At 51.2% G+C, this 27,761-nt stretch overlaps 1 protein-coding gene across 1 annotated transcript; it reads left to right on the top strand.

Moving 5' to 3' along the window:
* The first annotated feature begins 16,455 nt into the window (after positions 1-16,455).
* LOC116838272 (chemerin-like receptor 1) lies at positions 16,456-17,556 on the top strand. Its single transcript, XM_032803319.1, has one exon. It carries the CDS (start codon positions 16,456-16,458, stop codon positions 17,554-17,556), a length of 1,101 nt encoding a protein of 366 aa, XP_032659210.1.
* The last annotated feature ends 10,205 nt before the right edge of the window (positions 17,557-27,761 follow it).

The following is a 27,761-nucleotide window of genomic DNA, read 5'->3' as shown; positions in this document are numbered from 1 at the left end:
AGACCAACACCCTGATCACTTCCCTGTCAATGTTCTCCCCTCTCTGTGGGAGCTGTCACCTCCCTGCCAGCCACCTGCCCCTGCCTGTGTCAGCCTGGCCCAGACATGTCCAAGGGCCTGGGCACAGATCTGCCAGCCCTGGTTCAGAATAGGGTTGCCAGGTGTCCAGTTTTCAACCAGAATAGCTGATTGAAAAGGGACCGTGGCAGCTCCAGTCAGCACCACTCACGGGGCCGTTAAAACTCCACTTGGCGGCACAGCAGGGCTAAGGCAAGCTCCCTGCCTGCCGTGGCTCCATGTGGCTCCCGGAAGCATTGGTATGTCCCCCCTCTACAGGGCTGGCACTTCCATTTAGGCGACCTAGGTGGTCGCCTAGGGTGCCAGGATTTGGGAAGGCGGCAGACTGCTCCAGTGGACCTCCTGCAGGCATGCCTGCGGACGGTCCACTGGTCCCGCGGCTCCAGTGGAGCATCCTCAGGCAGGACTGTGGCAGGTCCACCGGAGCCACGGGACCAGTGGACCGTCTGCAGGAATGCCTGCGGGAGGTCCACCGGAGCCGCCGGACCGGCAAGCCGGCCCTGCGCCTAGGGCGCCAAAAACCCTCGTGCCGTTTCTGCCCCTCCAGCTCCTACATGAGGGGCAACCATGGGGCTCCGCACATTGCCCCCACCCCAAATGCCAGCTTCGCAGCTTCCATTGGCCGAGAACTGCGGCCAATAGGATTTGCAGGGGTGATGCCTACAGACAGGGCAACACGCAGAGTTGCCTGGCCGTGCCTCCACGTAGAAGCCAGGTGGGGGACATGCCGCTGCTTCTGGGAGCTTCTTGAGGGAAGTGGCACCAGGAGCCTACACCCAGCTTGGCGCACCCTCCTGCACACCAAACTCTTCATTCCCAGCCCCATCCCAGAATCTGCAGCCCCAGCTGGAGCCCTCACCCCCTGCCCCAGCTAGAAGCCCTCTTCTGCACTCCAAACCACAGGGAGTGAGCAGGGGTGGGGCGTCAGGGAAAGGGAAGGGTAAGGGTGCTCAGTTTCATACGAGTAGAAAGTTGGCAACCTTAGCTCAGAACCACGATGAGGATTTGGGGGTTCAGCCAGACCAGCAAGGTGTTACCCTGGGGTTTTCAGAACCCTAACTTAACTGTTTCTCTCCAAGTGATGTCAGGAATAAATCATTGGGAACCCAGTGCTTCCATCTGATAAATGATTGACACAAGCAAGCATGTTCTTATTGTGACGAGGTGTATCTATTGGGTTCCTGGGAAGTGGGCGGGCAAAGCCTGCTCACTGCTAAAGGATCCCCCCCCAGCCCAAGGGGAGGACCCACAGGACCACAGGAGCCCACTGATTACGGAGGACTACTAATAAAAGAACAGGGACGGGAGTGTGGTCAGAGGGTCATAAGAAGGGAGCCTGAAGGGGACACCGAGCAGAGAACCCTGGACAGCACCCACTGCTCCTCGAAGGTGTCAAGGGAGCCAGTGGACGCCGCCCAGAGGAGCTCCGCTCGGATACGTGAACGGACAGGGACCTCGGAAACCAAGCCCCACCATCACCGAGTCATCCATCGCAATCCTCCTCCTCCTGGTCGGTAGATGGCCTTTTAGCCAGGGCGAGGAGGAGGTTGACCAGGAGGTCCCGGGACTTCGTGGGGCCACAGATAGGGAGTGCGTAGAGAAGGAGGTGAGGGGAAAAGTGCAGCCAAAAACGCAAAAGGAGATTAGTGAGGAGCCGGTATAGGGGCTGCAACCTGGCGCACTCTAAGTAAACGTGCGCCAGGGTCTCCCTCACGCCGCAAAAGGGGCAGGTGTCTGGGACAGAGGTAAACCGCGCCAGGTAGACGCCCGTCCTCACGGCCCCATGTGACGAGGTGTAGCAGGGTGGATCCCTGCTCCTGCCTTGCAGGGGTTAAAAGCAGCCCTGGGAAGGGGGCTGGGCCTGGAGAAAGCAGCCTGTAGGCTGGGGCCCTGAAGCCTGGGCTGATTGGGGAAAGTAGGCTCAGCTGTGGCCATGCTCCAATCAGGCCCAGCAGGCCCATATAAGAGGCAGTGAAGCCAGAAGGCCAGGACAGTCTCTCTCTGACTGGAGAGGGAGACAGGCCTGGCTGCTTGGGAACTCACCCGGGGGGACCTAGAGGAAGGCAGGGCTGGGGAAAGGCCTTAGGAACTGGGAAGCCCTCGGCCAGCAACTCCCCAGGCTGCAGGGCCTAATTCTAGGCCTCTGAGGTACTGGGCTTGCAGAGGGGCAGCCGGTGGGTGGGTAAAGGCAGCCAGGCCAAAACCCCTTTGCCTATGATGAGTGGCTGATACTGCAGTCTGCCCCAGGGCATGGGGGCTAGACAATGACTGGGCAGTAGCCAATACTGAGGCAAACTGGGGATAGTGGGGTGGGGGTTCCCGGGGAAGCGGGGAGACCCAGTTAAATGGGCACCGGGTCCAGGGAGGGACATGGGGGCCAGCAGAGGACAGGTGGATCACCAACCTGCAGAGGGCGCTCTGGGCTGGGACCGAGCTAATTCCCAGAAATCACCAGCAGGAGGCGCCGCGGGGATGAGTTGACCTGTCTACACGGGGCAAGACCAGATGGCTATCGTAAAGTAGTGGGAGACAGATATATTAGCTACAGGCTAAACAAATCCCTGTTACCAGGATAAGCAAATGGCAGCTGCTCCAGGTCAATTAAGACACCTGGTTCCTATTAAGATATTTGCAGAACGCAGGGAAGACAGCTAGGTAGATTGGGACACCTGAAGCCAATCAGGAGTTGGCTGAAACTAGTTAAAAGCCTCTCAGTTACCCAGGTGGGCGTGCATGTCAGGAGCTGTAGGAGGAAGCCGAGCTGTTGGAGAGACTGAGCAGTAGAAACCCTATCAGGCACATGGAAGGAGGCCCTGAGGTTAAGGGTGAAGTAGATACTGAGAAAGTGGGGGCCGCTGTGAGGAAGTGGCCCAGGGAATTGTACACATCCTGTTTCTAAAAAGTCAGCTACCATCGCTGATACTATTAGGGTCCTGGGCTGGAGTTCAGAGTAGAGGTTGGGCCCAGGCTCCCCCCTTCATCTCCCCATTAATCACTGAGATTGGGAGACAATAGAGACGGTGCAAGGAAGGGTGGCTTCTCCTCAGCTCCCTCGCTGGCTGATGATGAAAAGGGCTCAGCAGGCTGTGACCCTGGCCTCTAGAGAGAGAAGGGCTACGTGGAGGGTCACCATGAGCCTCTGAGGCTAGTGAAATCCGCCAGGAAACGTGGTCTGACACTTTGTCACATGATCTAAAACTACAATTTATTAGTTAGCGCGCACACACACACACCGTAGGTTTGGGGCATCCCAGATATAGTCACCCACAGGCTGGTTTCGAGTGATCACAAGCCAGGCTTCCAGGGGCCTGTTTCCATCCAGCTGACGGGGAGTTTAGATGTCAGCTCCTCGGGCTGCTCCAAGGTATTTCCTTTGACCCAATCTCTTCTATCTAACTCTAACAAAGCATGTAACCTATAGTGACTCTTCGTGGGTCATCTTAACAACCTCACCAGTTCTCCTAATATCAGCAACTACGCATCTCAAAACATTTCTAGTATTTCCAGACATAACAACAATATGTCATGGGCATGTAAAATCCAGGTTGTTATCACTCACTCTCTTCCATCGCTCTCTGTCCCACCCTCCCATTCTGATGAGCAAACTGCAAGCGAGCGGCTGCCTCTCTTGTCTCACACAGGCCTCAGATCATTCCTAGCTATGTGATATTTGGTTTTCAGAGGGCAGTGGGGGCACATTACAAAATGGCTGACTGCAGTACTGACAAGCTCTGGGGTACCTGCAGGAATGTAAAATTCTGGGGTAACAAGGGGTGCAGTCAATACCTTCCTTGTAATCCGGGGTGGTCTCATAGCTGCGCAACTTTTATCCAGAGCTCAAACTCCAACTACCTGCTTCCCCCAACTTGGGTACTCGTAGCAGGCCAAACTTAGTACCCTTCCAGCCCCAAATTTTCCCCACAAATCCTTCTTCTTCTCGGCCCAGTCCCTCTCTCTGGACCTTCGCAGCAAAGGCGTTGGGTTTGCTGCCTCTGTGGAGCCAGTGAAACCTTCCAGATTGTCAATGGCCCAGAGATGCCTACGTTTCTGTGCTGATCCAGCTCTGATGCCGTACAAATGATTTAACCACCTGTTGTATATGGTGCCAAGGAGAAGGGAGGAGATGGCAACAAGGAAATAAAAGGGAAAACCCACCTGTGAGAGTCTAGAATCTCCTCTAGCATGATCTAGGCTTTGCTCAAGATGGTTTCTCACACCCCCTGTCTCCTCACTGTTTTTTTTCTTTGCTGGCCGGGACCCAGGGCAAGGATCCGATCTCTTGGTTTCTTGGTGTTCTGAAAGATTAAGATGGAGCCTCCTGCTGCTGCTTATATACCCAAATGGATTCAGCCTAAAAGCCAGGATGGTCTCCGGGGATGGAACCTCCTGGGTCCCTCTGTAGCAGTGTTAATTCTTGATCTCTCCAGTCCAGAAGCGGGGCAGTCCCTGCTGGCTTGGCTTGATGGGGCTGATATGAAAAATCAGGCAAACCCACCTGGCTTTGCAGAGGCCAGGCCAGCTGGTCACCCTCACCTCAGTGAGGCCACGGTGGAGCAGAATGGCAGTGAGGGAATTCATAAAGTCATGTCTCGTGCCAACCCAACCAGAGCGTTCAGATAGGCCTGAGACACCTGCTGCTGGAAGTTTTCAAAGGACAACTCTCAAGGCGTATTTTGAACAAATATTTGTGCCATCATGTGGAGCGGGTAAATGCTGGGGAGCCCAGGGTCACACCAATCCCGGTATCCCCTGCCACCCCAGACAGGGCAGGAGTTTCCAGAGAAGGGCCCAGTTCTGCCTTCTTTGAAAGTGTCTCAACACTGGATAGTGCCTGGGTGTCCTAGCAAGTGGCTCTTAAAATTAGAAGAGGACCAGAGAGATGGAGGTGGGGTGGGACTTGCCTGGCTGCAATGGGGCGCTGCAGAGGGGTTTGCTTCTTGCCCCTAGGGCTTTTTATGGAGCGCAGGGAGGGCAGGAACCAGGAAGATCCAGGGATTCCTGGGGTCTCATCCCAGATCTAGGAGGGGAGTGGGGTCTAGTGGTTAGAGCAGCAGAGGCTGGGAGCCAGGACTCCTGGGTTCTATCCGCAGCTCTGGGAGGGGAGCGGGGTCTAGTGGTTAGCGCAGCAGGCAGGGTTGAGGGGTCAGACTCCTCGGTTCCATTCCCAGCTTTACAAATCATTTCTCAGATGGATGGTCTGATATGAACCGGCCTCCACTTCATTCTCTACCCTCAGCCACCCCTCTGTAATTCCTCTGCTCCCTCCACTTGCCCTGGTCCTGGTCCAGGCCTGGGGCTGTGCCAGGATGTGGCTTTGTGTCAGCTCCTGCTGTCGGCTCGTGACCACCCCGGATGGGAGCATCTGTTTCTGAGAACTGCGAGGTTGCTTCCGTGCAGAGAGAGGTGCTGAGGTCCAGGGGTGAGTTGGGGGAGTGGGGGGTTAATGTGACATTCAGCAGGTAGCAACCAGAGCTGGACGCCTCTGAGGTTTGCAGATGCTTGCAGCCCCAGTCCCGCTCTGCGCCTTCCCCTCCACTGAGCTCCACAGAGCATCCCCCCAGAGAAACTCACAGAAAACCAGCTTCCTGGCCTCAGACAGAGTCAACCTATGTGAGCTGCAGCCGCCATGTCGCGGATCAATGCTGAGACGCCACAGCTCCAAGAGACAGGTGAGGAAGAAACAAACTAATGAACGTCTGGGTAAGATCTGAGTGAGAGCTGCACAGCTGAGATCAAGGCCCCAGCCATGTGCTGGGTGCCGCACAGACCCCGACTAATATCAGAGCCCCTCATTGTGCAAGGTGCTGACTGGGGACCCCTCGCGCCAGGTGCTGCGCAGAATCCTGGCCCGAGATCAGGACCCCTTAATGCCAGGCACTGCGCAGACCCCCGGCCCGGGATCGGGGCCCCCTCGCGCCGGGTGCTGCGCAGACCCCCGGCCCGGGATCGGGGCCCCCTCGCGCCAGGCGCTGCGCACACCCCCGGCCCGGGATCGGAGGCCCCATCATGCAGGTGGTGCCCTCTGTCTCATTGGTTCTTCTTTCTCTTCTGGTGTTTCACTCACCTTAACTTTCTTGCTTCCTTCTCAGTGTATCTGGTCACCAGTTCGGTGGAGGAGAGGAGCTGATGGTTGTTAGGGGAGGGCTTCTGGGACAATTTTAATTTAGTGCCCCACAGGATTTTCCCCCTCATCTGACAGTTTCCAAAGCACCAAGCGCTGGCTTTCCAAATGGAAAAACAGCTTGGTGTCAAAAATCGCTTCTTCTGAAGACGGAGGGGTGGATTCCATAACAGAAAACAGTGGGGAGTTTCCCAGGATAGAATGATGTGTCTTCATCAAACACAAATGGAAGGAAAGCAATTTACATATTGACTGATCGTCACTGGGTCCTTTTTGATGAGCTCTAGATGTTGTTGAGTCAGGCAGTCGTTATCAATGATTCACAGTTCAGCTGAAGGGCATATCGAGAGGGGTCCCACAGGGATCTGGTCTAAGTCTGAGTCTGTTCAATATCTTCATAAAGCATTTGGATAATGGTATAGAGAGCACGCTCCTAAAGTTTGCTGATGATCCCAAGCTGGGAGAGGTTGTGTGAGCTTTGGAGGGCAGGATTATAATTCAAAATGGTCTGAAATAAAGAGGGTGCAGATCAGGAAGGACAAATGCAAAGTACTCCACTTAGGAAGGAATAAACCATTGCACAAATACAAAATGAGAAATTACTGCAGAAAGAGATCTGGCGGTCAGAGTGGGGTATGAGACACTACATACGTTACACTGTTGCAAAACAAGCAACATAAGAACATAAGAACGGTTGTACTGGGTCAGACCAAAGGTCCATCTAGCCTAGTGTCCTGTCTGCTGACAGTGGCCAATGCCAGGTGCCCCAGAGGGAGTGAACCTAACAGGTAATGATCAAGTGATCTCTCTCCAGCCATCCATCTCCACCCTCTGACAAACATCCCTTCTGGGATGTATTAGCAGGAGCATTCTAAGCAAGACACGAGAAATGATTCTTCTGATCTACTCTGCGCTGATTAGGCCGCAACTGGAGTCTTGTGTCCAGTTCCGGGTGCCACATTTCAGGAGAGATGTGGACAAATTGGAGAAGGTCCAGAGGAAAACAACAAAAATGATGAGAAAGGTCTAGAAAACATGAGCTATGAGGGAAGATTGAAAGAACTGGGTTTGTTTAGTCAGGAGAAGAGAAGAGTGAGAGGGGACATGATAACAGGCTTCAATTAAGTAAAATATTGTTATAAAGAGGAAGGTGATAAATTGTTCTGCCTCACCATTGAGGCTAGGACAAGAAACAACGGGTTTAAATTACAGCAAGGGAGATTTAGGTTGGACATTAGGAAAAACGTCCTAACTATCCGGGTGGTTAAGCACTGGAATAAATTGCCTGAGGAGGTAGTGGAATCTCCATCACTGGAGATTTTTAAGACCAGGTTGGACAAACAACTGTCAGGGATGGTCTAGATAATACTTAGGCCTGGTCTACACTATGGGATTAAGTCAACTAGGTTACGCAACTCCAGCTACGTGAATAATGCTACGAGAAACTCTCCCATTGACTTACCTTACGCTTCTTGTTCCGGTGGAGCACCGGAGTCAACGGGTGAGCGATCTGCGGTCAATTTCACTAGACCTGCTAAATCGACCCCCGGTAGATTGATCGCTGCAGCATCGATCCCTGGTAAGTGTAGACATCCCCTTAATCCTGTCTCAGTGCCGGAGACTGGACTAGATGACCAGCGAGGTCCCTTCCAGTCCAACATGTCTGTGATTCTAGGATTCGTGTCTCTCTTTGGGTGATGGAGACCCTGAGGAATGGTGCAGGGTCTGGGCCATCAGTGAGACAATTTGTCTCATAGTTTATAATGTTTGCTAAGAAGCAGCTGGGAAACCCGCTGCCTGGATGCACAGGCATGAGATTGGATCAATCAGTCTCACAGTACTTGCCTGTGAAGGTTAAATCTTGTCAAAAATTACTTGGTGGATGAAATTAATTAACTTCTTCATGGGTTCTGAGGAGCTTATATGTAGAACTCACCAGGAACCAGATTTTTCATTTAATGGGAAATGTCAGGATTTGGGGGAAAAATTCTTCTGAAAAGAAACGAAAAGAAAAGGTTTTAAATTTCTGGAAAATGCAAATTTGGGGAAGGAAAATCAGTGAGTGGGATCTAGTGTGTTAGATGCACAAACATTTGTGGTTAGAGCAGTGGGCAGGAGGGTGGCTGAGAGCCAGGACTCTTGGTTCTATCACCAGCTTTGGGAGGGCCGAGAGGTTTAGTGGGTTAGAGCAGATGAGGTGGGAGCCAGGACTACTGGGTTCTATCCCAGGCTCTGGAAGGGGAGTGGGGTCTAGTGGTTAGAGCAGTAGACAGCACAGGGTGGGTGCCAGGCCTCCTGGGTTCTATCCCTGGCTCTGGAACAGGAGTGGGGTGTTGTGGGCACTGGCAGTCAGGACTCCTGGATGGTATTCTTGGTTCCAGAGGGGTACAACATAATAGCTCTGGAGGCAGCCCCTTCTCTCCCCACACAGGTCAGTTAACTGAGACAGAGTTTGGGATAGGAAACAGTTGTCCTAAGCATGAGAATCTTATTCATTTGAACATGCTGCCCTTAGAAGGAACATGCCAAATCTATGGACTTGGCTAGCCTGGCCAATGACTAGACCCCAGAACAAGGAATCAAACCCAGAAGTCTGGACTCCCAGCCCCGCCTGCTTTAACCTGCTAGACCAGTGGTTCTCAAACTTTTGTACTGGTGATCCCTTTCAAATAGCAAGCCTCTGAGTGCGACCCCCCCTTATAAATTAAAAACACTTTTTAAAATATATTGAACACCATTGTAAATGCTGGAGGTAAAGCGGGGTTTAGGGTGGAGGCTGGCAGCTGGCGACCCCCCATGTAATAACCTCATGATCTCCTGAGGGGTCCCAACCCCAGGTTTGAGAACCCCTGTACTAGAGCTCACATTAGTTTCTCCACATCCTTTCTATACATTAGTGACCAAAATTGAAGTTTGGTTTAACCCAGTGAACAGGACACATGTAAGTTAAATTTCCGGCTAAGGGGCCAGGAAAGTATATACTTCCCCCCTTTCTCTATCCTCTTTGTCCAGTTTTCTCATGGGGTGCAAATGATCTGCCATTTGCAATCGGCAACGAAACACCGGTGTCCCTTGTTCCCTTTGTCCTCCAGATATCTGAAGGCTGGTATCCCCTCTACAGCACTGGCTGGTTGAGAGGTTGCCAGGGGATATAATTAATGGGCAAGTTGTGTTGGTGTGTTAAAGGTACAGAAAGAAGTGAGGCATCTCTGTGGCTGTGAAGGGGACCTCTCTCCCTGCAATCCTCTTGGATATCCCCACTGTGTCCTATTACAATGCAGAGTATGACTATGTCTATGACCATGACCCAGAAGCAAGCTCTCTTCAGCAGCATGCATGTGGTCTCCATGGTGATCTATTGCATCTCCTTTGTCTTGGGGGTGATGGGCAATGGGCTGGTCATCTTCATCACCGGCTTCCAGATGAAGAGAACGGTCAATGCCATCTGTTTTTTCAAGCTGGCCATGGTCGACTTCATCTTCACCTTCTTCCTCTCCCTCGGTATGGCCTACACAGCCCTGGGCTTCCACAATAGACTTTATAATGGCCTTATATATCTTAGCAAAATGAGTTTTACAATTCTCTTCCACACAGGGTCTTTGTGAATATTAATAAATGATTATGAGCAGTGCTGTGCAAGAACTGGAGTTTCCATTTTGGGGGAAATTTCCAGTGATTTTTATTTTTTTCCCATTCCAAAGTGGAACAACAACAACAAAAAAATGCAAAATTTCCCTCTGAAATGAAATTTAAAAATGTCACTTTGAGTTAATCAAAATGTTTCATCCTGATCTTGACATTTAAAAAAATACTCAATTAAATGCATGGAATCATTTCGAAAATCAAAATGTTCTGTACCAAAAAGGTCAGAAAAAATTGGAATATCTCTCTCTGAATATTCCACTCTGATTTTTTCCCCAAATGAAATTAAGTCGAAATTGGCTTATATAGCGGAGTGATCCCCTGCTCCTTCCCTTCTTGGGCTTAAAACAGCCCAGGAGAGGGTTGTAGCTGGGGCAAGAAGTCTAGGCTGATGGGGGAAGGTAGACTAGCTGTGGCCATGCCCCAATCAGGCCCAGCTGGCCCCTATAAAAGGCTGGGAGCCAGAAGCCCAAACAGTCTCCCTCTGCTTGTATAGGAAGATGGGCCTGGCTGCAGGGAGCTGGACACAGAGTACCTGAGTGAAGCAGGGCTAGGGACAGGCGGAGGAGCTGGGGAGCTCCAGCCTAGAAAGTCCCAGGCTGCGGCCTAGCATTGGGCTAACAGGTACTGCAGAGGGCAGCCCTGGGGTAGGCAAAGGCAGCAGGTCCAAACCCACCCTTGCCAGTGATGAGTAGGCTGATACTGCAGTCTGCCCCAGGCAGGGCCGGCTCTAGCCATTTCACCGTCCCAAGCATGGCGGCACGCCGAGGAGGGCACTCTGCTGCTCGCCGGTCCCGCGGCTCCGGTGGACCTCCCGCAGGCGTGCCTGCAGATGCTCCACCGGAGCCGCGGGACCAGAGGACCCTCCACAGGCACGCCTACGGGAGGTCCACCGGAGCTGCCTGCCGCCCTCTCGGCGACCGGCAGAGTGTCCCCCGTGGCATGCTGCCGCAAGCATGTGCTTGGTGTGCTGGGGCCTGGAGCCGGCCCTGGCCCCAGGGCGTAGGGGCTAGACAATGACTGGCAGTAGCCATTACTGAGGTGAGGTGGGAATAATGGGTGAGGGTTCCCTGGGGAGGGGAGACCCTGAGAGAAAGGGGTTACTGCCAGGGGGCAGCACCCTGGTTAAAGGGGCACCGGGGTCCAGGGAGGGACATGGGGCCTGAGGACAGGCGGATCACTGGCCAGCAGAGGGTGCTCCGGAGCTGGAATTGAGCAAATTCCCGGAAGTCACCAGCAGGAGGCGCCGCAGGGGTGAGTCTGCTAGTCTACAGCTTGTTTCAGCAACATCTTTTGATGTCCACGAAACAGAACTTTCCAACTGAAAAATGATCAATATGACATTTGTGGCAAGGCTGAAAGAACTGGGCATGTTTAGTCTAGAGCAGAGAAGGGACGTAAGCGTCCTCAAATATATCAAAGGTTAATATAAAGAGGACTGTGATTAATTGTTCTCCACGTCCACTGAGGGTAAAACAAGCAGGAATGGGCTTAATCTGCAGCAAGGGAGATTTAGGTTAGCTATTTGGAAAAACTTTCTAACTCCAAAGGCCTGGAATGGGTTTCCAAGGGAGGTTGTGGAATCCCTGTCCTGGGAGATTTTTAAGAACAGGTCGGACAACCCCCTGTCAGGTATGGTCTAGCTTTACTTGGTGCTGCCTCAGAGCAGGGGATGGACTAGAAGACCTATCCAAGTTCCTTCTAACCCAACATTTCTATGGTCAGATGCTTCCATGTGGATGGATAGAAGCCAGTGAAGAGTGAAATGCCATTGCCTGTTGGTGGATCCTTCATTAATTTATCTGTATCAAATATGTTCGGTGTGCGTAACTTGGGCAAGGTGTTCTCTAGCAATGAGCAAATTTGGGGGCATCCAACTGGAGAGAGCTGGTCTTCAGTGGGACTATGTGGAAATGAAGTCTCTTTAGAGGATCTCCAGTTGGCCTCTCAAAACAATCACTAAAACTTTGACTTTTCTTCTTTCCTCTTTAACACCGTATCTCTCCGTTTCGTAATTAGCAGAGTTTTGCTAAAAGTGGAGGATGTATGAAATAAAACGTCGGTGCTTATAGTTTCTTGGAGATGCAAATTGTGTCTGAATGGGGGACACAGCAGCCAGCCTAAGAAAGACAACAGATCTGTGTTATGGAAGAATTCTGTTTTTTTTGTTAAAAAAAATAAGACATTCTCAATAAGGGACAAATTATTCACTATAAGGGGGATTATCTGTAAGGAGAGTTTAGCTGATTACAGCAGGGGTCTCGCAAAGGAGACATTACTGCATTATAAGCAAATATCACTATAGTAAATGGTTACTCATTTGGAAATAGAGCTTTGGGAGTGGGGTGTAGTGGTTAGAGCAGGGGGAGCTCAGAGTCAGGACACCTGGGGCTAATACAGGCTCCCTACCTGGCTCCGCTTGGCTCATGGAAGCAGTGGCATGCCCCCCTCTGGCTTGTAGGGGCAGCCAGGAGGCTATGTGCACTGCCCCCACCCCAAGCACCAGCTCCTTAGCTCCCATTGGTTGGGAACCACAGCCAATGGGAATTGCAAGGGGTGGGGGAGCCTGTGGATAGGGCAATGCGCAGAACCACCTGGCTGTGCCTCCATATAAGAGTTGGAGGTTGGAGATGCCAGCCGCTTCTGGGAGCCACCTGAGGTAAGCGTCACCCAGAGCCTGCATCCACACCCTCTCCTGTGCCCCAACTCCCTGCCCCAGCCTTGATTCCCCTCCCACCCTCAGAACCCCTTAGTCCCAGTCCAGAGCACCCTCCTGTACCCCAAACCCCTCATCCCTGCCTGCACCCCCAGCCAGACCCCTCACATCCCAACCCCACCCCAGTCCAAAGCCCCTTCCCGCACCCTCAACCCCTCATTTCTGGCCCCACCCCAGAACCCGCACCCCCAGCCCAGATTCCATAACCCCTCCCAAACCCCTGCCTCAGCCGAGAGCCCACTCCCATACTCTAAACCCCTTAGCTCCACCCCCCAGACCAGATCTCCCTCTTGCACACAAACCTCTCATCCCCTGCCCCACCCCAGAGCCCACACCCCCAGCCAGAGCCCTCACCCCCCCCTGCATCCCAACCCACTGCCTCAGCCTGGAGCCTTCTTCCACACCCTGAACTCCTCATTTCTGGCCCCACCCCAGAGGCCAGAGTTAGAGTGGGAGCAGGGGGGCTGGGAGTCAGGACTCCTGGGTTCTATTCCAGCTCCGGAAAGGGAGAGGGATCTAGTAGGTTAGAGTGCAGGGATGGCAGGCATCACTGGAACAGATCCAGGGACCCAGGTAACCTGGTGTCTCCTGCCACACCAGATCAGACTCATGGGCCTGTATAGACTGGTATCCTGCTCCTTCATTAAATGCCCCTTTGCTCTGCCTTAGAGTTTGGTATCCCTGCCTCCACCATGGGCCTAAACTGGAGAACGGAGATCCTGAGGGACTGGTAGGAAGAGCAGAGACACAAGGGGGATGGTCCAAGTGGGGTGAGAGAAGCAGAGGGGGTTGCTTCTTGCCCCTTGTCACAGACTCACAGGTTGTGCCCACTCTTGGCCCCATGCAGTCCATGGGGGAACCCCCTTCAGAGTGACAGCCCTTCTCAGGGATCAATTCTCTCTTGAGGGTTAAGCACCTGGAGCTGCACCTCTCTGAACCTTAGCACACCTGCTTCTCGCCATGGGCCCCCTCAGGGAGTCCATGTGCTTTGGACCCCCGGGGCCTCCACTCCCAGTGGGAATAATGCCACCCTGCTCTCTAGACTGCAGTGACTCTCAGCCAGCGTAAAACAGGAGGGTTTATTGAGCATCTGAACAGAGCACAGGAAACTCTCCAGCCTCAGGCCTGGCCTCCCTCAGCACAGCACATCCCAGTCCCCCTGTACCCAGGTGAGATCTGTCTGCTCCCTCTCTCCACCCCAGAGCCCCCCTGTGACAGGTTGGATCACAGAACCGCCCCTGGGAGCTGCTACCCAATGTGCCAAGACTGCTTCTACCCCTGCCTTCCCTGCCAGCTTGGGACCCCAGCACCCTGTCTTGCTAAGCCAGACCCTCCCGTCTGCTCCAACACAGACCCAGGGTCTGAATTACTTGCCCCAAAGCTGCAGGTTTACCTGAAAGCAGCTAACAGAATTGTGTTTGTCTCTAACACTCAGATGCTCAACTCCCAATGGGGTCTAAACCCAAATAAATCTGTTTTACCCTGTATAAAGCTTATGCAGGGTGAACTCATAAATTGATAGAGAGAGATGCACAGCTGTTTGCTCCCCCAGGTATTAATATGTACTCTGAGTTAATTAATAAGTAAAAAGTGATTTTATTAAATACAGAAAGTAGGATTTAACTGGTTCCAAGTAGTGACAGACAAAACAAAATAAGTCACCAAGCAAAATAAAATAAAACACACAAATCTATGTCTAATCAAACCGAATACAGATAATCTCACCCTTAGAGATGCTTCAGTAAGTTTTTTTCCTTAGACTGGACATCTTCTAGGCCTGGGCACAATCCTTCCCCCTGGTACAGCTCTTGTTCCAGCTCAGGTGCTAGCTAGGGGATTCCTCATGACAGCTCCTTCCCCTTTGTGCTCTTCCACCCCCTTATATATCTTTTGCATAAGGCGGGAATCTTGTGTCCCTCTCTGGGTTCCCACCCCTCCTTCTCAATGGAAACATACCAGGTTAAAGATGGATTCCATGATCACATGTCACTGCAAGACTTCATTGCCCACTTGCCAGAACACACGTATACAGAGAGTCTTACAGGTAAAATACACCCATCTGCAGACAATGGTCCTGGTTAATGGGAGTCATCAAGATTTCAAACCACCATTAATGGCCCACACTTTGCATAATTACAATAGCCCTCAGAGTTATATTTCATATTTTTAGTTTCACATACAAGAATGATACATTTATACAAACAGGATAATCACACTCAGTAGATTATAAGCTTTGTAATGATACCTTACAAGAGACCTTTTGCATGAAGCATATTCCAGTTATGTTATATTCACTCATTAGCATACTTTTATAAAACTTTATAGACTGCAACATCACATCCTCTGCATCCTAGCTGGGCATCTGATCTCACCGGCCCCAAGTCCCCCCTCTGTCCATTGTCATCTATCCAGGTAAACAGGGTTGCCTGGGCTTCCTTTTCTCTCTTCTGGCCTCCTCTGGCTGTAACTGGCTGGTTAGGTCACCAGGGTCCTCTCTTTACAGCCCATTACCCTCCCACTGGCCAGAATGGCTGTGACTCCTGAGCTGGGCCTCCAGGTCACTAGGTCCCCAGCCATTGGCCAGATTCCCAGGTTCCGTCGCTGGTCCTCTGTAACAACAAACTCCCCCTCCCATCACTTCATTAAACCAGTAACACCCAGGGAAACTGAGTCCCACCCCCTCTGCATGCAAACCATTGGAAAAACAAGTCAAAAACCAGGAAATCCCCCACTTCGTCACACCCCTGAGGTTGTGTAAACGGAGCAGGGACGGAACTAGAAAGGGTCAGGACTCCTGGGGTCTAGTGAGTTAGAACAGGAGTGAGAGTGGGAGCTGGGACTTCTGGGTTCTCTCCTCCATTCTGGGAGGGGAGTGGGGTCCAAGTGGGACAAGGGAGGGGGCATGATAAAAAGTAAACAGGGAACTTAGAACAATACCAGAGATGGGAGCACAGGGCAGTCCTGAGAAGCTGTCTGATCCCTTTGCTAGCAACAAATCACCAGAGGAAATGAAAATGCTGAGACTTCTCCAGATCTGAGTCTGCAGCCCCAGACCCAAACTCTTTCTCCTGCTTCCCCTTCCCATGAGCCCTTCAAGTTTCCCAGCCTGGCCAGAGTGCAAGCTGCCGGGGCCACGGTAAGAGAGCCGCTCTGGGGATTCGCGAAGAGACGTCCCTCTGAGACCTGGGTAAGGAAAAGCTCAGATCCCTCCAACTCAGTCCCGGGTCCATCCCAGAGTGTGGGTGAGGGGAGACAGGGAGGAAGCTGCTCCACTCCTACAGAAGACAAACAGGGAAATCCCACCCCTCAGGAAAGAGAATGCCCCAAAGCCTCTGCAAGGGGAGGTAGGGGCTGGGGTTTTCACCCTGTCTCACTCTACTTATCTCCAGAGCTGGTCAGGAAACTTTTGTCAAGATGGTTTCATGTCTAAAACAGCTGATTCATTGACAGCTTTTGTGTTTGGGAAAAAATTAAACTAATTATCATTTGTAAAAACAATTAAAAAGAAATGAAAAGCAGATGGAATTGAAAATGCCACATTTAGAAATGATCAGAATGGAGAGCTTTGATGAGGGTGGATTCTCCACCATGGGCAATTTCGGTAGCAGGCTGGGATTTGGGGCTGTTCTCTGGCCTGTGTTGTAAAGGTCAGACTAGATTATCACAATGGTGCCTTCTGGCCTTGGAATCTATGATTGCCCTGAACTGATTTTTGGTTTTTGGTTCATGAAAATGTCGAGATTTCAAGATTTGGCTCCAGTTCAGGATGGGACAATTTTTCAAAAGTTTCAAAAATGTGTGGCATGGGAAAAATGTTTTCTGCCCAGCTCTTCTAACCCCTGCTCTCTCGCCCACTGGCGCTAACGGTGACAGTGGATCTGGGTTTGGATGTTGTAGGATGGAGGAGACCACACCCTTCCAGCCCCTCGGGGCCCACTCCGCCTTTGCATATGTGAACAGCACCTTACACCCCTTCAGGGATCCCTACCAGCACAGAGAAGAGAATGGAGCCCAACGTGAATGGATAGGAGTTCTCTTTGCCGTCCTCTTCGGTCTGGGATTCCTATTCGGAGTAATGGGCAATGGCCTGGTTATCTTCATCGCCAGCTTCCGGATGACGAAGACCATGGTCTCTATCTGGTACCTCAACCTGGCCGTGGCCGACTTCATCTTTACCTCCTTCCTCTCCATTGAGGTGGCCTATGCAGCTCTGAACTTCCATTGGCCCTTTGGCCGGACACTATGTAAGATCCACAGTGCAGTGTCCTTCCTCAACCTCTTCGCCAGCGTCTTCCTCCTCACCGTCATCAGCGTCGACCGCTGCATCTCCGTGGCCTGGCCGGTCTGGGCCAAGAACCACCGCTCGCCCCGGCTGGCTTTCTGGGTTGCGGTGGCTGTTTGGCTGGCAGCTCTGGCTCTCAGTGCACCATATATCATTTTCCGGGACATTAGGAGCTTCCCACTTCAAGGGGACATCACCCTCTGCTACAACAACTACATCCCAATGGGGAACTTCACTAGCGAGGAGGTGACCACGTTGTGGAAGCATCGACACCAAGCCATGGTGCTCACCAGCTTTGTGACTGGGTTCTTGGTGCCGTTTGCCATCATCCTGACCTGCTATGGAGTCATGGCGGCCAAATTGATGAGGAACCATCTGGTCCACTCTGGCAGGCCCTACAAGATCATGGTGGCCGTGGTGACGGCTTTCTTCCTCTGCTGGTTCCCCTACCACCTCTCTACCCTATTGGCCATGTCGGCAAAAGGGGTGACTCCAGCAATACAGGTACTCCTTGATGTCGCGCTTCCCTTGGCCTACCTGAACAGCTGCCTCAACCCTGTCCTGTATGCGTTCATGGGCTGGGGCTGCAAGGACACGCTGTGGCGCTCCATGGTCTTGGCCTTCCAGAGGGCCTTGGGTGAGGCTGAGGCCCAGGCCACCCTCCCCAGCAAGAGCCAGAACAGCAATAGATCAGAGGCAGAATTGCCCCAATTATGATCAGGCTACTGACACCTCTCCCTTCCCCAAGCTGAGGATAGAAGCCCAGGAGTCCTGGCTCCCATCCGTGCTCTAACCTACTAGACCCCACTCCCTTCTCTTGAGCTGGAGATAGAACCCAGGAGTCCTGACTACCAAACCTGCCACTCTAACCTACTAGACCCCCTCCCTTCTCCTGAGCTGGGGAGAGAACCCAGGAGTCCTAGCTACCAACCCCCCCACTCTAACCTACTAGGCCCTACTTCCTTCCCCTGAGCTGGGGATAGAACCCAGGCATCCTGGTTCCCAGACCTCCCTGCTCTATTCACCAGACCTCACTCCCCTCCCAGAGCTATCACCTAGCTAGGATGGAATTCTGTGTAAGGCAAACAATAAAGGCCTCAGTTTTAATGTTGATTCTGGTTCTGTTTTTCCAAAAAGAGGAACCAGCAAGGAAAGAGAACCAGAACCTGCCATGTCCCCCAATTTACATTTGGCCACAGGATTGAGGAGACTCGGCCCCCTGGGGTCAGGAGTTCAGTTCCCAGCCTATAAGACAGCACTTCAGACCAGGAGCTTTCGATGCTTTAAAAAAATCCTGCATTTGCTTGTTTAGATGATAAAATCTTTGGGACTGATGCCCAGTGCCCCTTCTCTGACCCACTAGCTCCCCTCTTTCCCAGATCTGGGAAAGAACCCTGGAGTCCAAGGCCAGAAAGATCATTGTGATCAGACTGTAGTCTGACCTCCTCGATAACAGAGGCCATGAAATTTTCTAAAAAAATGATGCCTAGTGTTTATCTTTCAGAAAAGTATCTAATTTTGATCTAAAATTTGCCAGTGATGGAGAATCCATCACAATTCTTGGAAAATTGCTCCAGTGGTTAATTACCGTCACTATTAAGTGTTGTCTGCCACAATCTAACAATTAAGCCTTGAGAAGAAGGAGTATGGCCAAGTTGAGGAACCAGATGTTGACCATCCTCTCCATGAAGAAGCCAGGGAGGAAGATGATGTTGTCATTCAAAAACATTCCGGCGAGGAGGATCAGGCCACGGAGCATCAGAAAGATGTACATCCTCATGTTACCTATCAGCTCTGTGTTCTTGGGGAACCAGGGTGCAGTACTGAGCCTGTCTGACTCATGAAAGACCTTTCCCCACCCCCAACCCCAGCCTCTGCTTGAATCAAAACCATTCAGAAGAAAGACTTACCAAAAGGAATGAAAAGGTTGTGGGAGACACACCTAAACTCCTCTGGACAAGGGTGACAAGATTAAGGAAACTGCCCTAGCCTCATTTGCATTGAAGATGGGACAGGGACGCATCTCCATTAGCAGACAGAATGGAGAACAGAGATTCCAAGGCAAGAACCGCATGGAACTCTGGGACCAGAAAAGCCAGGAAGCAGTGCATGATGGAGGATCTCTACTCCTGATGTCAATGAACCTGCCTGCCCACACCTAGCTCAGCAGTTATCAGACCAATGCTAGTAACGAATCCTTGATTGGTATCCAAAATAGTGAAGCTCCCTAATTGCATTTTGAGCTCCCTCCAGGAAACACCTCCCCAAACCAGGAAAATCCGTTCCTATTGTCTAGTCTGAACAAAATAACTTTGGCATCTCCCTTGAGCCATCAATTTACTCATGAACAAATCTAGTATTCTCCCTTGAACCATTGCTCTTTCTCTTCAAAAACGCCTACCCACGCTCCAGTCAGGGTCCTGATGCCTCGATCCAACATCTGCATCGATTCCACTGGGACTCCATCTTCTCCTGACTGATCATGCTGGAGGTTCTGCCTGACTCCAGCACTCCGGACCCTCAACTACCACCACCACCTGGGACCCCTGATTGATTCAAGCTTCACGGACTGGTGAGAACCCAGCTCTCTCTCCTCTCTCTGTACCCTTCTGACCCTGACTTTTGTGGTCAGTTATAGTTTTATAAACCTGACTTTTGCAATCAAATTTAAGTTAGATTTAATATTATCACTGTTTTGTTTGCCTCCCCTATGGTTATTACCTGGCAATAGATAACTTTCATGGTTAAGCTGGTTGCTTTTCTCTCTTTCTCTCTCTCCCCATCTCGTGAGTGGTTTTTTGGCTTCCTCATTCGCTCTGCAGCAACGCTCCTTGTACTTAAGCTAAAAGATCCCTGCAATGCCCAAAAATCCAGTGGGGTTTGCTCATCATGTGGGTTACTACCAGAACAACTGTTACGTGAAAGTGGGGATAGGAATGTGCTGAACCTGTGACATATGAAGGTGACAGAGGGTTGGACTAGATGACCTCCTGAGGTCTCTTCCAACCCTGATATTCTGTGATTCTATGACAGCTTGGAAGAGCAGCTCGACCCAGCCTACTGAGTCCAGGGAAATCTAAGGGGTCAGCTTGGGAGTGCTGATTCCCGGTCCTCTCAGACCCGCTCTGTTAATATGTGTGTGTGTGTATGTGTTCGTCTGATTCTGGGGCTGGAAGAACCCAGCCTGAGGAACCGAGGTCCTGCATGGTAGCTCCATTGAGAGGGAACTTAGAGCAGGGAGAATTCGAGCTCCGTATGAGAACACAAGTGACATAAGCAGCACATTGATAGAAGCACAGACCCCCTGCCTCCTCCCCCTAGAAGAGTAAACCTAAGAAATAAGCGTATCCCAAAGTAACGGGCAAATCTGGTAACAAATTGGTGGAGGAACGAGGGCAGCATGTGACCCTAATCACGTGGTACTTGTTGAGTAGTTGCTGCGGAGTGGGGCAACTGAGGCACAGACCAGAACAAACTGTCTCTTCCTTTTTCAGACTAAGCTCCTTTAGCGAGGTTTCCCTCTCATAGAATATTTGGTAATGTTCTGTAACGTTTAAGTTAAGAATTGTGCTTAGAATAACTGTGGGACCGTTCAATGAGCTTAAGAGTTGTGCCTTAAAAGTAAAGATTTTGTGAAAGTGAAAGAGCTTTTGGTAGGGCTCATTAGTGAGATCAGGGAAGTAGAGATGGCTGGAACCCCACCCCCACCCCCGTGGCTGCTCGCTTGAGCCAGGAGAAAACCAACAGGTTCAAGAGATGGGTAATGAAGAAGGGGAAATGCCCCTGGGAAAGGCTTTAAGGGTGAGAATCCCCTGACTGAAGTGAGTCTGAGCTTTGAACAATATTGCAGAACTTTTAAGCCACAGGGTGACGCAAAGGATGCGGCTGCTGCATGGACGTTATTTTATGCATGTCCAGACATGGCTGAAATGATAAAGAGGAGGCAGGAACTGGAGTTGGAGAACAAGCAGCTACAACAGCGTTTGAACAAATGTGAGACAGGCAGATGTGAACTGATAGCAGAAAAGCTTCAGACGATGACGGTATGTAGAAATATGCAAGAGGAGAGAGACGAGGCCAGCAGGAATGCAGAACAGTATAAGAAAGCGTTAACACACACACACAAATGTTGTTAGAAGAAGTGAGAACAGCAACTCGCTTCCTGGCAGATGAGAATAAGGCACCTAAGGCAGCAGCGGGCCATCAGGCATGTGAGGCAGAGATTAGTAAATTGTGTGCCCGACTGAGTTCCCATGAGGGGGTGGTAGCAGCTGGAAGGTTGAGAGAAGACTGTGATTTGCAGCCCTCTGGGAAAATAGAGACGCATCCTGATGCTGTCCCCAAAAACCCATTCAACCCCGATTGGCCACACAGGCATAACATTGCCCGTTTCCACAAGGGAGGTTAAACGCATAGTTGCAGTAGCCAATCTCCCCACAACGGAGCTGGCCACAGACGTAGTAAGATGGTCTCCTAGTCAAGCCAAGGCTATTGCTGAGAGACTGGGGGCCACTGAACCGTGACACAGCTGTTTCGTGGCTGGCCTGTGTTCGGCAAATGTACCCCTCTGCTGACGGCATGGACTTAACCCAGCTGGCTCAATTATGCGCCTCTCCTTGTGATGCAGATGCTCTGGGCATAGGAATAGGTTCTTAGGAGTGGACCTGGACCCCGGGAATGGGTGATAAGTGCTCTCAAAATATTACAGCCTGCGTCTTCTCGCAAGAAACTATATATATTGGAAGAGCAGAAACCAGGTGAGGCCCCCGAAGCTTACCTAATTCGAAAGAAGATGCTGGAAGCTCTTTCTGATTCATTACCCCGGACAGAAGAGAATGGGATTAGCACTTGCCACTATCAGGGACCCGAATTAGTAAAGAGCATTATGCAGGACTAAATTCTCAGACAAAACTGACCATGGGGGCTGTGGATTTATAACACCTCACCTGGAGTGAACTAGTGGCAAAAATCCAACAGGCAGGGGACTTGCTACGAGAGACCGGGGTCTTAAAAAGACAAATCAGCAAAAGGACTTCCTCAGAGCCCGTGCAGGCTATTACGTTTGTGAATAATGGTCCTCACCCTGCCAGTCGTCCTCTGTAGTGAGGTGGCCTGGCTCCCAGCTGCCCCAGAGAGGGAAGATCCCCTCTGGATGCCACAGTGGGCGGAGCCATTGGAGTCTGCACCCGCCCCCCAGAGGTCAAGGCGCAGGACCGGAAGTATAAAAGCCCAACCCCAGAGCTCAGAAGCTGCCTGGCTGCCGGAGAGGCCAGACGCTGATGCCCTAGCTCCCGCTGGGGGGACTCCTGCCGCCTGTGACTGCCCCCAGGGCTGGCCATACCTGCTGAGGCCGGACGCCGACCAGACGCTGGAGAAGTCAGTAAGCCTGCCGGTGCGAAGGGACCCAGAGGAGCTGCCCAGCTAACCGCTAGTGGAGTACCCGAGGAGCCCATGGTGCTCGATGCCATAGAGGACGCCGACCAGACACAGGTACTGCTAGAAGGGGAGGTCGGAAGTAGCCAGGGGGCAGCTGACTCTAGTCTGGCTGCGGCACACCCAGAGGTGATGTCAGTGTGTTGCGGCCAGGATCCCCACTGACACAGCAGAAGGTCGCCTGCTGCTGTCAGGGTCCCGGGCTGGGATGCAGTGGAGTGGGTGGGCCTGCGTTCCCCCTGCCACTCCACTCACAGGTGGCATCTCCCCTCGCTCTGATACTCAGGACCAGGAGCCTGGGCTTTGCTCGTGAACTGTTTTTTTGCTGCCCTGCCCTGATTGAGGGCTGGGGCTTATTAATGAACTCTCTGCTCAGCCCCTGCCTGAGGGTCTGAGACCGGAACTGCTTGTTTGCTGCCCTGCCCTGACCCAGGGTCAGACCAATCACTGAACTATTTTGCTCAGCCCCTGCCGGGGGGGCCTGAGCCCTTGACTGTTCCCTGCCCCACCAGGCTAACTCGCCAACTCACCGGACTTGTGTAGTGAGGCGGCCTGGCTCTCAGCCGCCCCAGAGAGGGGCGACCCCAATAGCACACCCCTGCACCCTCCCAATGATAACCCCACCGCCTCCCATAACCCTGGGCAGCGCCGACCCAAGGAGAGCCTTAGGAACACGATTTGGATGGAGCTGGTGAAGTTAGGGGAGGATATGATCACCAGTCCCTCAGCATCCCGATTAATGCTTTGTCTCAGGTGATGCAGAGAACAGAGTTAATGCAGGGCTCCCCCCCTCGGCCCACTGCCCCAGTACGGAGTGTGTTCCCCACATCCACTCCCTGTCAAAACCAGATCCCTGGCCCCTCCTTGGAGTGGAGGCTCTCACGGGAGTCGGCCGAGCAGTAGGGGTGCCTGGGTCCCCGCAGGCCTCCCTAGCTGATCGCAAGCCTTCAGTGCGATGTATGGGGAAGACCCACTGTGAGGGCTACAGTGGGGAACCCAGGGATATTTGCCCAATTGTTAGTGGACATCGGAGCAGCAGTAAACATTCTAAGCCCTTGGTGGATCTCCAGAGAGAGACCCACCGATAATCAGGTTATCAAGGAAAGAACTGGGGACACCTGGGTGACTTAGACAAAGGGGCATCCGAAAAATCACTCAGAAGAGGCACATTGGAACAGCAGAGCTGATGCCTTCGCCAAAGCTGCTGCTACTAGGAACCACATCGGAGACACGGACCAGGTAGCACAAACAGAGGTAGGAACTACCCAGGGAAAAACGTTAGGCAAAGGAATAGATAACTCGAGCTCAAGTACCCTTCAAGATGGGGCTTCAGAAATCTGGTCCTTAGCCAGGACAGGGAAAGATCCCACAGGAAAATACAGGATTGAGCAGGTTGGAGATGTCCGGTGGGCAGTGGATGCAGATGGTCAAAGGCACTGGATAGTCCCCAGCCAGGTTCCGGGGGCCTGATTCAGTTCGTGCATGAGCAAAAGCATAGAGGAAAAGAGGATATTTTAAATAGGGTTAAAGATACAGGGTGATGGCCAGGAATGAAGGCAGATATAGATCAGTGGTGTGATAAGTGTCTGCAGTGCGCCATGGTTAATGCTGATTGCCAGGTTCAACAAAATGCATTGGGGCACCAAAGAATAGAGGGTGCCTGGTCCGAGGTTCAGATAGATTACATAGGCCTTTTACCCACAGACTCCCCCTGTATATATAGGGGGAGTGTGGGAGTTTTTCCTCTCTTCTCTGTTCTCACAGGTCCTGAACAAGAGCCATGACACCCCACCAATGCACCAGCCCCCTGCTGTTCATAAGTGTCTGGAGACTGATGCTGTCCAGGCTCTATGGTGGACCTGCGATCCCTCTGAACCTCTGGACGCGCTTGCCAGCTGGAGCCCAGGAAGCAAAATTGCTGTGCCACATGCATGGATCCTATAGGAATGGGAGCAACCCCCTGGCCCTGCAGCGTCACTACCACTTCTACGCTGTCGGCAACTCCTCGGGTTGTCTCTGGGAAAGTGTTGCCAATTGCACGCAGAGTGCCACCGAAGAGTGACTCAAGTTTTGTTACCCCCACCCCAGACTCCATCCCATTCTTCTGTAAGCCATTGTGTTCTCAAATGGGACGTACACCCTCAAACACACCCAGTGACAGCCTCCTGGGTGGCAGAAGGTGCAGGGTAGCCCTGGTTTCCTCCGCTGTTTGGGGAGCAACCATGCCCCTACCCCTAGTGTCATCATTGTCGTCAGAACCCAGATACCTCCGTTACTCGGAGTTGAACTGCAGCTGTCTCTGATCACGCCAGCAGGCAAGAATATCACACGGTTCCTCGTAAATGGGGAGCCGCTGAACTGGACTTTAGCTGGACATGACCTGACTCAGCAAGGTCCCCCAGACTGGGTAGTTCCATTAAAGGGCACACATTGTGACAAGCTCATGTCAACAATTTGGTTTAAATTCTATGGACATATTGCCATTTTGCAGGGATTCCATGACACCGGATTGTGCAGAATGGAATTGGGCCAACAACAAAGACCAGTTTTAAATTTCGACCCTCTGATCACAAACTTTGCTCCCCTCCGACATTTAAGAGCTCCAATTTCAGGACCCCATGTGTTGAAATTGGATCAACAAGAATATTTGGTTCTTCAACCTCAGACTTCTCAGAAGGAGGTTCAAATTCACTTAGAAGGCCTGAATATCGCTCACATTGCACCTGCATGCACTCCCTTGATTGGAACTAGCCAGAAGGATGTGGAAAAATTGGAAAGAGTCAGCGAGGGCAACAAAAATGATTAGGGCCTGGAGCACATGACTTAATAGGAGAGCTAAGGGAAACTGGGATTGTTTAGTCCTGGCAGGAAAGAGAATGAGGTGGATTTGAAAGCTGCTTTCAACTACTGAAGGGGGTTCCAGAGAGGATGGATCTAGGCGTTCTCAGTGGTACCTGATGACAGAAAAAAGGAATAATTGGTCTCAAGTAGCAGTGGGGAGGTTTAGTTGATTTAGGAAAAACCTTTTTCATTAGGAAGGTGTGGTGAAGCCCGGAATGGTTTCCCTAGGAGTGGTGGAATCTCCTTCCTTTAGAGGTTTTTAAGGTCAGGCTTGACTAAGCCCTGGCTAGGGATGATTCAGTGGGATTGGTGCCTCTTTGAGCAGGGGTTTGGACTAGATACCTCCTGAGGTCCCTTCCAATCCTGATATTCTATGATTCTATAAGGGTTGGGATGAATGGGTAAGAATGTGACAAGGGTCCGACCATGTAAATAGAGTAAAAAGGGAATTAAGTGATAGGATTTCATCTGTAAGAACAGGAATCTCTTTAGTTGATGCCACAAACATAGAAGTTCTGACTCATGAACTATCATATTCCACTGAAAATATAGGGAAAATGGGAACAGCATCTTTGGAACAGTTAAGTGTGGAATAGAAGTTAATAAGTAAGGTATTTCCCGGGTGGGAAAGACTCATAGAAAGAGATGAAGAGTTAATGATGTCTAGTGTACAGTCCTTCCAGAATAATGTCTCATTGACTTCAGCAGGTGAGCAAGCTCAGGCTCTCATCCAGAACGTAATCATGGGAATGATTCAGCAAGCCAGAGCAGGACAAATTTCCATGGATGCAATCAGCTTGATTGGGCCCCATGTAACGGAGGAAGAATTAGTCCTCCAGGCCTGGTGGAGACTAGTTAATGCTTTGTACAACCACCACCAGCAAAGCTGGCAGTTATTCCTGATAACTGCAGCAGGCAAAGAAATTAGAGTAATCCACCTAGTAGTTGCCCAGGGATTACAGATTAATGATAACTCAGTAATGTACTCCAGAGATCCTAGCACTTGGGCCTGGCAGAAATATAATGTGTGGAACACAGTCAATGTAAAGAGGTGTAGGAGAAAAGAAGGTTTGGGCTCTATCTGTGAAAACCAAACATTGGAGGAACATGATCAATGCTTCTTCCCACAACCTGGGAATAAGTATTACTGTTCCTTTGATGTTATCCGGGAAGGGGGGTCTGTTATTGTTTCTGTTGGCAAAGCATGTGTGTGTGTAAGAATGAGATGTTATATTGTATTGGTTAATGGACATTGGATTCAACTCACGGTGTCTTACGTTAATCACTGTTTCTGTAATGTAACCACCATTGTTAGTTGCGATGGTACATTTACTGTGCCTATATGGACTGTACAACATTTAAATGCTTATCCTGAGATCTACAAGGAGGTTTCCCCCATTTCACTGGGAATGGGTCTCACTGCCATTAAGGGACTATTAACTCATCCCTCTTTATAAGTTGAGCTGCAGAAGCTCTAAACTTTGGGGGAGACTGTCAAACTCGAGATTCAGCACCACAACCAGGAGATCTCTAGGCTAGCAGCTACAGTTAAAAATGCAGGCCACCACTCCTGGTGGGAGTCTTTGCTTGGGTAGAGTCCCAGTGCAACAGGTCTTATGAATATCATGCTTCACCCCATTGTGTTGGTCATCAGTTTCCTAATTAGGCTAGCAATTGGTCTGGTTCTACTGGTCTGCTGGATCCAGCAACTGATGCAGCGGCTGTAATGGATTGAAGATCAGACCCAGTACCATGGAGTAAGGATGTGATGGGGATACTCACTCACTGCAAGCACCCCAGCAATGCGTGGACTTGTTATCTAGCAGCTCTGTGTTCTTGGGGAACCAGGGCGCAGTACCGAGCCTGTCTGATTCATGAAAGACTTTCCCCCTCCCCAGCCTCTGCTTGAACCAAAACTGATCAGAAGAAAGACTTACAAAAAGCAATGAAAAGGTTGTGGGAGACTCACCTAAACCCCTCCGAAAAAGGGTGACAGGATTAAGGAAACTCCCCTAGCCTCATTTGCATTGAAGATGGAACAAGGAGGCATCTCCATTAACATACAGAATGGAGAACAGAGATTCCAAGGCAAGAACCGCATGGAACTCTGGGACCAGAAAAGCAGGGAAGCACGGCATGATGGGGGATCTCTGCTCCAGATGTTAATGAACCCGCCTGCACACACCCAGCTCAGCAGTTATCAGACCAGTTCTAGTAATGAATCCTTGATTAGTATCCAAAATAGTGAAGCTCCCTAATTGCATTGTGAGCTCCCTCCAAGGAACATTGCCCAAAGCCAGGAAAGATCCGTTCCTATTGTCTAGCCTGAACAAAACAAATTTGGCATCTCCCTTGAGCCATCAGTATAACCATAAACAAACCTAGTGTTCTCCCTTGAACCATTGTTCTTTCTCTACAAAACCCCTTCCCACGCTCAAGTAAATGTTCTGAGGCCTGAATGCAAAATCTGCATCAGTTTCACTGGGACTTCATCTTCTCCTGACTGATCGTGCTGGGGGCTTTGCCTGTCTTCAGAACTCCAAACCCTCAGCTACCACCACCATCTGGGACCCCTGACTGATTCAAGCTTCACGGAGTGGTAAGAACTCACCTCTCTCTCTCTCTCTCGCTGCAAGTTCTGGTTAGGA

The sequence above is a fragment of the Chelonoidis abingdonii genome, chromosome 11 (assembly GCF_003597395.2).
Source record: "Chelonoidis abingdonii isolate Lonesome George chromosome 11, CheloAbing_2.0, whole genome shotgun sequence".
In the NCBI taxonomy this organism is placed as follows: Eukaryota; Metazoa; Chordata; order Testudines; family Testudinidae; genus Chelonoidis; species Chelonoidis abingdonii.
Note: the sequence above shows the minus strand (reverse complement) of the source record. Positions and strands in the feature narration are given on the sequence as shown.

Bases quoted from the DNA above. Each gene is read 5' to 3' on its own strand.
- LOC116838272 (XM_032803319.1), top strand. From the start codon at position 16,456: ATGGAGGAGACCACACCCTTCCAGCCCCTCGGGGCCCACTCCGCCTTT.